General features: G+C 36.8%; 2 protein-coding genes across 2 annotated transcripts; both read left to right on the top strand.

Annotated features, from left to right (window-relative positions):
- The first annotated feature begins 2,383 nt into the window (after nucleotides 1-2,383).
- On the top strand, nucleotides 2,384-2,950 carry LOC109244717. Its single transcript, XM_019411853.1, has one exon. The coding sequence runs from the start codon at nucleotides 2,384-2,386 to the stop codon at nucleotides 2,948-2,950; it is 567 nt and encodes a 188-aa protein (XP_019267398.1).
- Nucleotides 2,951-5,003: 2,053 nt separating this feature from the next.
- Nucleotides 5,004-6,160, top strand: LOC109244718. Its single transcript, XM_019411854.1, has 2 exons — nucleotides 5,004-5,215; nucleotides 5,347-6,160. Exons 1-2 carry the CDS (start codon nucleotides 5,004-5,006, stop codon nucleotides 6,158-6,160), a joined length of 1,026 nt encoding a protein of 341 aa, XP_019267399.1.
- Nucleotides 6,161-14,182: the final 8,022 nt, after the last annotated feature.

Here is a 14,182-nt window from a genome sequence, read left to right on the forward strand (position 1 = left end):
TTGCCTTTAGCATTAATTATTCATTCCAAATCCATTAAGACTATACACCAAGTAATATGGGTATCATGGTAATTTATACACTTTATTTATTATTTCTTAAGGGCGTGAAAAATCAATAGTGCACAAGTAAAAGTGAACGGAGGGAGTATTAAAAAATTATCAATTGTAAAAGGACGTATGGGCGGAGAAAAATGATGAGAACACATTCATTCATGTACATAAAAAAAAAAGTCTTGTTTGTATATATATGGTAGATTAAAATGAGTTACAAAGTTGTACATGTGACCGTGATTTTCATGTCAATCATAAATATTAAAGGGATTCTTGTGAACAAGCTCATGCCTTGTCCCAGAAATAAAAATAAAAATAAAATGATGTCTTTAAAGAATAATTTTGAAAGCTTACTAGAATAGTTCTAAAATTATGAAAGTATTGAAAAAAGAAACAAGAATTTCAAAAACCTTGTTGAGTTCGAATGAGGAAGTATGCAAATTGCATCTAATTGCAAGTAAAAGAGAAAAATTATTTAGTAACAAGTTCAGATAACATATATCCACATACTTCGAAAAAAGATTAAAGTTGTAGTAAGTAAATTCATGACTGAGTAAAGCGAGATTTCATTTTTTTCTTCTTCTTTTAATAGTTGAAGCCTAAAACTATTCCTTTTCTCTCTCTCGGACAAAATGAGACTATTTTTCCATATTATTTTTTTGTAAATTGCTTCCCAGTAAAAAAGAAATTGTTTTCGTATTAAGTAAAAAAAATGACGTAATTGATGATTAATGTGAGTAGACCGGTAATAATGTCAACAAGACAAAATCATTGATGACGAATTGTATAATTTCTCATACAGAAACTTTCTTTTAAGAAGAACTTCCTTTTTAGTTGAGATGAATTGCATAGTTTTTCATACAGAAACTTTCATTTAAGGAGATTTCCCTTTTTAGTGGAAAGCAATGAAAATCTCAATATAGAGTTTTGTACAAAATCCACAAAGTTGTTTCTCTTTTTTTTTCCCACCAAAAGCAAAGTAGTGGGTGGAGATTTACAAAGTGCATTTTAATTGTCTTAAAGGTTTAATAAATTGTTAATTATTTAGATTACTAGTTCTTTAATTAATTTTAATGGTGATAAGTACCAAATTAAATGCTTGTTATGTGGTATTAATTGTAGAATCAGATAGATAGAAAACTTTTCATGACAAAATTACCAGATTACATTTCCTGGTTGTAAGTATTTTATCAGGCAAAGTATTCTCTTCACATCGCAAGTAACAAAACAGAAGTAAAAAGTTGTAGATATTGCAATAATATTTCCTTTTTGGGAACAAAGTTCTTTTTTCTAAATATCTTGGGACGCAAAGAGAACAAGTTTCTTTTGGTTCGATAATAGTTCTGTAACACAATTCGTCGAGTTTAATTCAATGTGCACATTGTTTTTTATTTTCAAGTTACTTTTTTCTCAATGCTTATTTAGTTGGTGCAACATTAGTCATAGTCGAAATTCATTGAGGGATAAAACAAAGATATAAAGGTAAGGAAAGGTAATAGCATGTCCTTAAATTTTCGTCAAATATATGATTTTAATTAGTTCTCATATTAGCAGGAGAAGTAAAATTTAATTTCGTAAGAATACTAGTAATAAGGAAAGAATGTTGGTTGATGAAATTATAAAATTAAAAAAATTGCTTGTAAGGCGCTCTCTCTCAATGCTCTCGGCGTAAGTTAGTCTAACCTACGCCGGTGTGTCAATGGCAGGGGCGAGAGGCAGGAGTGGTGGCCAAGGAAGAGGACGAGACCGACCACGGAAGATACCGATCAACAATTTTGAAATTACAGCTGGAAACAATGAAGATTCAAAGGAAAATGAGGAAGGTGTGATAAGAACAACACATGCAAACAAGGGATCTGCAGCTAAGACTCAAGTAGAAGCTTCAGCCGGTACCCACGAGTCCCAATTGAGCTCAGATGTAGCTTTGAAGGAACGAGATCTAGGTGGGGAAGCAACTAAAGCTATTGAGGTCAACTCACAGCCGCAAACCAATGGAACAGTAACACTAGCTGAAGAGAGCAAGGAAGAGGCAAAGGAAGAGGAGAAACCAGCATGGGATAACTTATTTGCGAAGAACAGAGCAGCAGAAAATGGTATGAAACTAACCTATATTCCACCACAAGTGGTTGATGGCCAAGTTATTGTTTAATTAGATAAGGAAGAGGTTGATAGAGAAACGAAAAAATGGAAAGGGGCTCTAATCGCATATGTACTGGGTGATTTACCAGGATATAATGTAATGAAAAAGTATATAGAAACTAATTGGAACACAATTCCAGATCCAGATCTATATATGCATGAGGATGGGTATTACATCATCAAATTTAAGACGATGGAGGATATGCAGGAAATTTTGTTAGCTGGACCATACACAATCAATAATAGACCAATTATTCTTATACAATGGACAACTGATTTTGATTTTGAGAAGGAATTCCCCACTGAAATTCCTCTATGGATTAGATTCCCAAAACTTCCACTGAACTGCTGGGGTGTGAATTCACTAAGTAGAATAGCAAGTTCAATTGGCACGCCTGTGTATGCTGATGAGTGTACTGCTAAACAATTGAGAGTATCCTATGCTAGGATGCTAATAGAGGTGGATGTGACAAAACCTCTGAAGGATGAAATAATAGTTGAAGATTCAAATGGGAGGACCTTCTTGCAACCAATTAACTATGATTGGAAACCAAAATTCTGTGAAACATGCCAAGTCATTGGGTATAACTGCAAGCAAGAAGAGAGAGGACAGAAGCAATATGGTGCAAATATAAATGATAAGAGAAAGCCAAAGAAGATAACGCAACAATGGGTGACTAAAGAGAAAGGAAAGACACAACAAGCAGAAGAAGAACCTATGCCAGAGCAGGAACTAAGCAAGCAACAACAGAGACCATAAGGGTAATGGAAGCAGGACAAAGTTCAGGGGTGATAAAGATGAATATGCCAGTATTACATGAAGATCAAACACCAAAGGTTATGAGCAAAAATCAGGAGGCCGAGAGGATAAGTCTAGAGTTTAATGACATCAATTTTCCAGTGCTTGGGTCAGTTCCACTGAGGAATGGGTTTCAAATACTAAGTAGAGAGGGGAATGGTGCTCACATTGTACCTCTTGATATAGGAGGTAAGGCAAAGAGATCAATATGAATTGGTTAGTGTGGAATATAAGGGGATTGAATAAAAGGTATAAGCAGAAAGAAGTGAAGAAAATCCTGGAAAAAAAAAATAGGAATAACTGGTATTGTTGAAACAAGGGTCAAGGAGAATAAAGCTGGAATTATTACTAGAAATATAGCCATGGGATAGAATAGTTTGTATAATTATTCATCTGCTAGAAATGAGAGGATATGGATACTATGGGACACAAACAACTATCAGGTAATTAAGTTGATGGAGACTGCTCAGATGATGCATTGTGAAATTACAGGAAGTGCATACCAAATTGACTGCTTAGTGACTATCATATATGGTTTCAATACAATTGAACAAAGGAAAGGGTTATGGGAAGATTTGAAGACATTAGCTCAAGGTATTACAAAACCTTGGCCAGTGATAGGTGATTTTAATGCAATACTGAGTTCAGCAGATAGAGACCAGGGTAATCCAGTACAGAAAGCTGATATTCAAGACTTTGTTGATTGCATTCACACAACTAACCTAAATGAATTGATATGGAAAGAGGATTACTACACATGGACCAACAAACAAAGAGTGGAAGATAGAATTCAAAGCAGAATTGATAGAGCATTTGGGAATTATGAATGGAAGATGAAATGGGGTAATATAGTAGTGAAATATGATTTGCCAGGGATATCAGACCATGCACCAATGTTGCTGACCATGGGAGAGGAGCAGAATAACACTAAGTGTCCATTTAGGTTCTTCAATGTTTGGGCAGATCACAAAGAATTTGATCAATAGTAGAAGAAACTTGGAAACAAGTTAAAGATCCTTGGCTCATGAGGAGAATATGGAGAAAACTGAAAACATTAAGAACCAGACTGAAGATATTGAACAATAGGGAATTCAGAAATGCTGAACAGAAAATGGAAGAAGCAACGAATGAAATCAGAAGAGTGCATAGCTAGATGCAACAGAATTATACTGATACTATGCAGGAGCAAGAGAGAAATGCACTACAAAAATTAGAAAAGTGGTCAATGATTGAAGAGAGTATTTTGAAGCAGAAGGCAAGGGCTAAATGGATACAGCTGGGAGATGCAAACACTAAGTATTTCTCAGCAATAATGAAAGAAAGGAAGCATAGAAAGCAAATAAAGGAACTGATAGCTATGGATGGAAAGAAGATCAATAAACCAACTGAGGTTAAAGAGGAGATAATTAGATTCTATAAGAGTCTAATGGGCACAACAGCAAAAAGACTTACAGCAGTAAATAGAACAATAATGAAGAAAGGGCCACTACCGACTCAAGAACAAAGGCTGCTACTATGTAAAGAAATTACTAAACAGGAAGTGTTTGAGGGGCTAAAAGGAATAGGAGATGATAAGGCTCCAGGGATAGATGGATATAATGATGTGTTTTTCAAAATAGCATGGCACATTATTGGCAGTGAGGTGACTACAACAATACAACATTTCTTCTCAACAGGAATATTATATAGATCTATTAATTGTACAGCCATCACCTTGATACCCAAGGTAGATAATCCAGCAACAATTAAAGAGTATAGACCAATAGCACGCTGCACAGTGTTATACAACCTGATTTCAAAGATCTTGGCAGCAAGAATGCAGTAGGTAATTGAGGGGATTATATGTGAAGCACAAGTTGGTTTTGTCCCAGGCAGGAAAATAGGTGATAATATTATATTGGCTCATGAACTAGTAAAGGGATACACAAGGAAGCATATATCACCAAGGTGCATGATTAAAATAGACATACAGAAGGCTTATGATTCAGTAGAATGGAGCTATTTGGAACAGAATATGAGGTTGATAGGATTCCCTGAAAGATTTATAACTTGGGTGATGGAATGTGTTAAAACAGTGGACTATACTATTATGGTGAATGGAGAGCCAACTGATCCGTTCAATGTTGAGAAGGGACTTAGACAAGGGGATCCTATGTCTCCATTTCTATTTGCAATTGCAATGGAGTACCTAAGTCGAACCTTAAAGGAAATGGCAGAGAGGAAGCAGTATCATTACCATCCCAGATGTGCCAAATTAAAACTAACTTATTTATGTTTTGCAGATGATCTTTTAATATTTTCTAGAGGAGATGTTGAATCAGTAACTGATGTTCTTCAAAGTTTTAATCAATTCTCAGATGCCTCAGGATTGCAAGCAAACATAGGGAAAATTTTCATTTATTTTGGAGGGGTGGGACAACAAGACCAAGAGCAGATACTGCAAACACTGGGATTTACAAGAGGAATTTCAAATACCTGGGAGCTCCACTGTCAACTAGGAAGCTAACAATGATACAATGGAAGCCCCTCATTGAGAAGATTGTAGCAAGAACCACTTCATGGACAGCCAAAAAACTGTCATATGCAGGAAGAAGTCAATTGATAAGTAGTGTTTTGTTTGGAGTCCAGTCCTATTGGGCCCAACTGTTCATATTGCCAACAAAGGTGATGAAATCTGTGAAAAGTTTTTGTAGAAGCTATCTTTGGACAGGTAACAATGTCATTACAAAGAAAGCACTCATCAGTTGGGAAGGAGTTTGCTGTCCTAAAAGCAGTGCAAGATGGAACCTCATTAATATGAGAATCTGGAACAAGGCAGCCATAATCAAACTGTACCGGAATTTGGCAAAGAAAGAGAATAGGATGTGGATAAGGTGGATTCATGCATACTATATAAAAGGACAACAGATGGAGCAAGTGAAAGTTCCACAACAAGCAAGTTGGATGGTGAGAAAAATAATAGAAGCCAAACATCTACTAGAACAGAACAATGTACATATCTGCAGGGAGAAAGGGTTCATTAAACATATATACCTTCAGCTACTAGGTGATCAACCAAGAATGCAATGGAAGTGTTTGATGTTTGGGAATGCAACAAGGCCAAAAGCTAAGTTCACTGTGTGGTTGCAAATGCAGAATATGCTACTAACTGCTGACAGGTTGAACAAATGAGGAATGCAGGTAGTAGGCAAATGCAGTTTATGCCAGAGAGAAGAGGAAACAAGAGACCATCTCTTTATGGAGTGTGATTGTACAAAAAAAGTGATGCAAAAGCTGATGCACTGGACACATAATCAAAATATAGCAGCAGCTACCTGGGACCAACATGTGCTTGAGGTGATCAAGAGAGCCAAAGGCAAATCAAAGGAAGCTCAACTATTCAAGATGATATATTTTGAAGTAGTACATAGTATATGGATTGAGAGGAACAGAAGAATTTTTGAGAAAACAAGTACAGGATGGGAGAGGATAGCCAAAGAGATAGCTTGTGTTTCTTGTGTACGAGCTCTTCCTAGAATAGTTGATATAGTTCAAAGATATAGATTTTAAAAAAATAGGAAGAGTAAGAGCATCATGTAAATATGATAGTTTTAGCCGTGTTAGCTAGCTATGGTAATTTGTAAAGTTTACTAGTGATTAATAAAAAGTTAGTTACCAAAAAAGAAAGAATGTTGGTTTGTCTCTTTAGATAAAGAGTACATATTTGTTAAAGCCCACTTGCTATTTTATAACTAATATATTGACACATTATATTTACAGTTTTAATATTAATATTTTAAATTTCTTGGTTGTATCTAGGGGTGTCAATGGTTCGGTCAGTTATTTTATAAAATTTATACCATACTAAATTTTCAGTTATTCTATTATGTATAACCAAGAATAGACTTTTTGAAACCGTCCCAATCATGTCGGTTTCTCTTCGGTATCGGTACTGTTCAGTTATTTTTTAGTATTTTTTTAAATGTCATGTAAAATTCACCAGTAAAAGTAGAATGCAGTAACATACGTTCTTTTATGACTTTAGCAAAACTCTCTAAATATTTTTACTATTTAAAGGGAGATGAATTAAAAAAACATGAAAGATGGCTAGAGTATAGATCCATCAACTATTCTACAACAACGTAAAAGCAACCAAGTAAAGCAAAGAAAATATAAATCACACGAGTGGAAAGAAATTAACCAAGTTGGGACTCAAGAATAAAGTCCATAGAAGATTAAATATTCAAAAAGAGGAAACATATACATTGTAGTTTGCTAATCATAATCGCTAGAATATATACTTTGTATCTTGCTAATACAAATATTTGAAATAACTTAGTTTAAGTAGAAGTAGCATAATAGGTTTTAAGAATTAGTATTTTTAGTTTAAGTACTTGTTAGCTTGTAACAGTTTTCATAATTCCAATGCCCAGAGAAAAATTTAATGCTTTATTATTTTAAACTTACTATATAAATATATTTTTCACATATAAAATTTATTCGGTACGGTTCGGTATTTTTTCGGTTTATTGTTATAAAATAAAAAACCTACCCTAATTATCGGTATGGATATAGATTTATATAAAAACCTACTGATTTTGTAAAAAAAAACTTAAAAATCGATTTTACGGGAGTTCCAACATTAGTCTGACATTTATACTTACGGGAGTTCCAGCATACTTATGCTGGAACTCCCGTAAAATTTGCGGGCGTATTTTTCCGGATTTTGAACAGTGTTTTCGCTCAGATTTAAAGTGGCTAAATTTCGATGACTTTTGAAACTTGGTTATTTTTCGACGACCAGTGGTAAATCTGGCTATTTTTGAATTTCTCCCTCAAATATGCCCACTAAAGGGTATCCAAATTAGTCTATTATTAGCAAGTTTTTGTGGCCTATAAATTAAGATATTTCTTTTCACCAGAAAATGAAAACATATAAAGTAGATTCTCATCAGCCAGAAAAGAAAGCTTTATAGCACTGAATTGGACTCTTTCAAACAATGGGTCTAACCTATCATTTGAGAGGCCATGTTTAGCCCATAAGAAACCAACTGGAAGCAACTTTCTGACTGAAATTTTGGCCCATACTCTAGGCCCATACAAACATTGGTTGTTTCTTGTCATTTTCAATTTCTTTCCCTTTTCTTAAAGAGGAAAAAACATAATTGTCCGATATTTTAAATTTTTTTACAATGTCATAGCAGTAGCATTTGATTAACATTTCTAGCAGTTACATATTTACATTCATAACAAAAATCCGTAACAGTTATCCTACCCGTATTCCTAAATTTTAGGAAATTGCTATGTATTTAAAATGCTCAACTGATTTCACGCTCCATTCATAAATGACTTTTCCTTATCTTTTATCTCTATTTTGAAGAATGATTTTGTTTTATTGATGAATGTGATTTTAATTTCTCTCTCTTCCAATTATGCTTGGATAAAGATGTCTATACATTATAACTATTACATACCGTATGTATAAGTGGTATATGCATATTAAAAAAATTATTATATGAAGTATATAGTATTAAAATATTATTGGTATATGAAGTATATAGTATTAAAATATTATTGGTATAAATTATAATATTTGAATATATTATACTAGAAATATATATGGTATATAAAGTTACATTGTTAGTTTTGCTTTGTGTCTTTTATATTCAAAACTCAATGAGGTGCTAATTATACCTTATGTATACATCGTATATGTTTGAATTGGAATAAATATATATAGATCCAAATCACATGTTATATAAATCTAAAATATCGAATCCTACAATGTAAAAATACACTATATGTATCTAGGGTACAATCACTTTATAACCCGTATAAAACATGTATAAATTTAAAAAACTTACACCGATAACATCTTCCAATTCTGAAAAATACACACAAATATTTCAATAATATATTGTGAATATAACATGTATGGTAAAATAAGTCACCACCAAATGGTATTCAGAAACATAGAAATATACCAATAATACATTGTATATATAACATGTATGGTATAATTCATAATTTATACAAGTGCCTTCTTTTCTTGCCAAAAGCTTTGCGAGAAAGCTTCTGATGTTTCTCACTTATAATTTAATTTTTGTAATAATTTTGGTGAACCTAACTACTGTTATGGAAAAAGGACGGTGGTGTCTATAAGGAGTGGGGGGAGACATGTAAAAACTTTGATAGAATATTGAAAGCAAGAGATATGGATGAATATAAAGAGAAAAACAAAAGTTCTTAGGGGTGATGAGAGAGAAAGTATAAATTGATCCCTCAATTTGTAGATGACTGATTTTTAAATTTGATAGTCATTTAATGTCTAAACCTTTAATGTGTTAGACTTGTCAATGAATTTGCTACTTTTATTATAAATCAAAAGTGATGTTATTTAAACAAATAATTTTAAATAAGTGACTTATTGTGTAAAAATCTCTTTTTTTTTCTTTCTTTAAATTATTAAGCACATCCAAGCTGGCAGTTCAAAAAGGGTTCAAAAGGACATTGAGCTGTCACATAATTAGACATTTTTTTAGTAAAAATTGTGTGGGATAGTCATTTTTTAAAGCTACGTGAATTACATGAAGGAGAAAAAGACGAAGAAGAAAAAGGTGAAAGTAGTACTGGTAAAGTAGAGTGAAGGGAATTTAATTAGTGGTTACTTCAGCAATTTTTATTATTTTAGACACTTTTTGGATCTGTTTTTCTTCTTCTTTATCCTCGATCTCGATAACTCCATTTTCTACTCAGTTTGCAGCTAATGAAATTGACAGGTGATGAATTGTGTATATTCTCCCGAATAATGTTCCATCTTGCATTATTGGCCTGCACGTTTGGAGCTTCAAGTTCAAAAGTTAAAGACAGTTGGTCCTGAACTTAGAATTACAAGTTCAAAAGTTAAGGACACTTGGTCCTGAACTTAGACTAACAAGCTCAAAAGTTAAGGACAATAGGTCCTGAACTTACAGTTACAAGTTCAAAAGTTAAGGACAAGAGGTCCTGAAGTCCTGAACTTATACTAACAAGCTCAAAAGTTAAGGACAATAGGTCCTGAACTTAGGCTAAGAAACCCAAAAGTTAAGGACAATAGGTCCTGAACTTACAAGTTCAAAAGTTAAGGACAATAGGTCCTGAAGTCCTCAACTTAGACTAACAAGCTCAAAAGTTAAGGACAATAGGTCCTGAACTTAGGCTAAGAGATAGGAGAAATGTCACGATCCCAGTTCGCCCTCCGTGAACTGTCGTGATGGCACCTAGTCTCTACGACTAGGTAATCCTAAAAAGTGCGGAAAAACAAATCGAAACTTGTGGAAGTATAAATCAAAAAGCCAAAATAACTAAAAGGAACGGTATATAGAATGCCGCTCGGCAAATACAGCACAATATCTCAAACTTCTACATCACTATCCCAAAACCTGGAAACTCACGGGAACACAAGCTGAGAGAAATATAGAAAAATGCTCCAACTCCGGAAATGTCTACATCAACAGTATGATAGAAGGGATAATACTACAAGATAGAATAAAGATAGAGACTCTTCGGTCTGCGGACGCGGCAGATGTACCTCGAAGTCTCCAAAAGCTCTCCCTGCCTCAAGAATGGTAAGCCTGTGCAGAAGTACCTGGATCTGCACATGAAAAACATGCGCAGAAAGGGCATGAGTACACCACAACGGTACTCAGTAAGTGCCAAGCCTAACCTCGGTCGGGTAGTGACGAGGAAGGTCAGGACCCTACTGAGATAAGTATATATATAATGAAATGACAGGGTAAATAAGCAGTAAAACTGAGAGTCTATAATAAGGATCTACACAGTATAATAAGAGTGCAATAACGGAAACAGAGATAAAGGCAAACTACAAGGAAATACCACTCATAGCAAGGATGATAACCGGGGATCTCTTGGTATCCTCAAAAATATACTAGGGAACTCTTGGTATCCTGTGGATCTCTTAGTATCCTCAATATACGTGCCGGGGATCTCTTGGTATCCCACAGTTCAGTCCAGATCATAAGTACTTACAGGGGATCTCCCGGGATGCCGTCCCGTAGTCCCAAATTAAAACACATGGCAGCAACGCAAGAAGTATTCTACAAATGCTAGATTTCGTACTAAGTAGTAGATAAGTCTAGCCTAACATGCTTCATGTAATGCAATTAAGGCAAATTGAGCAAATAGGCAATTAAGTCTACTAAACATACTTTTCTAAACTAACAACATGCTAAATACGCAAGTAACATGAAATAGGAGAAGGACTTAATTGAAATACTTAAAGAAAACCGGATTTTTCAACAATTAGCTCAAGTACGCGCTCGTCACCTCACGTACGAGGCATTTCAATTACCACAATATCAATCCTAAGGGGAGAGGTCCCCCACACAAGGTTAGACAAGCCACTTACCTCGAATATAGCTCAAATCAACTCGAAACCATGCCTTTGCCACGTGTATCCGACTCCAAATGGCCCAAATCTATTAAATTCATTTGCATAATGTAAATAACACTAGAAGTAACTAATTCTATAATTAAATTCTAAGCTAATGCACGAAATTAGGTAAAATAATCAAAATGCCCCTCAGGCCCACGTCTCGAAATCGGGTAAAATTTACATTTCCGGAATCGTCACACTCTCACGAGTCTATTCATGTAAGAATCTCTCAAATCGGAGGTCAAAAACCCAATCAAAACCCAATCTCTTGGTCTAAGAACTTTCCCTCAAATTTTCATACAAATCCCGAAATTAAATGATGAACTCTTGTTTAGATTAATGGGTTATAAGAAAAAAGAAGTTTAGAATCGTTACCCAATCGATGCCTCTGAAAATCCCTAAAAATCTCGCTCAAATCAGAGCTCCCAAGCTTAAGTTTTGGTAAAAATGGCTAAACCCTCGATTTTGAAATCTTATATTCTGCCCAGACGCGTTCTTCTTCGCGAATGCGAGGCCACTATCGCGAACGCAATGCACAAAAGTCCTGCTGGCCAAATTCCTCTTTCGCGAACGCGAGGTCCGCTCGCGAACGCGTAGCTTACACGAGCAGACCCTACGCGAACGCGGGGACCATGCCGCGAACGCGAAGACATTTGGGTCCTTACCTCCGCGAACGCGGGACATCATCGCGAATGCGAAGCACATTTCAGCTGCTCCACCCTGATACTCTACGCGAACGCAGACCCTCTCGCGAACGCGATGAAGGTTTTCTGCAACACAACAGCAGAAAATCTGCAATCTTTCCAAGTCCAAAAATGGTCCGTTGAGCATCCGAAACACACCTGAGGCCCCCGGGACTTCAACCAAACCTACGGACATAACCCATAACATCATTCAAACTTGTTCCAACCTTCGGAACACTCAAAACAACATCAAAACACCTATTTTTCATCGGATTTAACCTTAAGAATTCTAAAAACTCTAAAAACACATTTTCGATCAAAAAGTCTATCAAACCTCGTCCGAATGACCTGAAACTTTGTACGCACATCCCAAATGATATAACGAAACTACTGCAACTCTCGAAATTTCATTCCGACCCTCGGATCAAAATCTCACTATCGAACCGGAAACTTCCAAAATTCAACCTTCGGCATTTCAAGCCTAAATTAGCTACGGACCTCCAAAACACAATCCGACCACGCCCCTAAACCCGAAATCACCTAACGGAGCTAACAGAACCATTGGATTTCCATTCCGAGGCCGTCTTCACACTGTTCCGACTACGATAAATTTTTCCAACACTTAAGCTCTCATTTAGGGACTAAGTGTCCCAAAACTCTCCGAAACTCAAAACCGAACATCCCGGCAAATCAAAATAGCAGAAATAAGCTTGGGGGAAGCAGTTAATAAGGGATTGGGGCGTAAATTCCAAAAACGATCGGCCGGTCGTTACATCCTCCCACACTTAAATATTCGTTAGTCCTCGAACGAGCACAAAGACATACCTGAAGTAGTGAAAAGATGAGGGTACTGGCTGCGCATATCCTGCTCAGTCTCCCAGGTCGCCTCCTCGACCGGCTGACCCCGCCACTGAACCTTCACGGACGCAATGTTCTTCGACCTCAGCTTCCTGACCCGCCTATCCAATATTACCACTGGCTCCTCAACATAAGATAGATCCTTCTCCAACTGGACTGAGTTGAAATCCAACACGTGTGACGGATCACCGTGATACCTCCGGAGCATCGAAACATGAAATATCGGATGAACCCCTGCCAGGCTGGGAGGTAAGGCAAGCTCATAGGCAACCTCCCCAACTCGCCTCAATATCTCAAAAGGGCTAATAAACCTCAGACTCAAATTCCCTTTCTTCCCAAATCTCATAACGCCTTTCATAGGCGAAACCCGAAGCAGAACCCGCTCTCCAACCATGTAGGAAACATCACGAACCTTCCGGTCCGCGTAACTCTTCTGTCTGGATTGGGCTGTACGGAGTATATCCTGAATCACCTTGATTCTCTCCAAAGCATCCTGAACCAAATCTGTGCCCAATAATCTGACCTCACCCTGCTCGAACCAACCCACCGGAGATCTACATCGCCTACCATATAAGGCCTCGTACGGTGCCATCTGAATGCTGGACTGATAGCTGTTGTTGTAGGCAAACTCCGCCAATGGCAAGAACTGATTCCAAGAACCTCCAAACTCAATCACACACGCACGGAGCATATCCTCAAGAATCTGAATAGTGCGCTCGGACTGCCCGTCCGTCTGAGGGTGAAATGCTGTGCTCAACTCCACCCGAGTACCCAACTCCTGCTGTACGGCTCTCCAGAACCGCGATGTGAACTGAGTACCTCTGTCTGAAATGATGGAAACTGGAATACCATGCAGACGGACAATCTCCCGGATATAAATCTCTGCCAACCACAATAACCCAAATGGCATCGAACTTCTTCAAAGTCCGTGGGAGTCCGGTTACGAAGTCCATGGTGATCCGCTCCCACTTCCACTCCAGAATCTCTATCTGCTGAAGTAATCCACCCGGTCTCTGGTGCTCATACTTCACTTGCTGACAATTAAGGCACCCAACTACAAACCCAACTATATCCTTCTTCATCCGCCTCCACCAGTAGTGCTGCCTCAAATCCCGATACATCTTCGCGGCACCCGGATGAATGGAATACCGCGAACTATGGGCCTCCTCTAGAATCAACTCCCGAAGCCCATCAACATTGGGTACACAGACCCGACCCTGCATCCTCAATACTCCATCC

The sequence above is a fragment of the Nicotiana attenuata genome, unplaced genomic scaffold (genome assembly GCF_001879085.1).
Source record: "Nicotiana attenuata strain UT unplaced genomic scaffold, NIATTr2, whole genome shotgun sequence".
In the NCBI taxonomy this organism is placed as follows: domain Eukaryota; kingdom Viridiplantae; phylum Streptophyta; class Magnoliopsida; order Solanales; family Solanaceae; genus Nicotiana; species Nicotiana attenuata.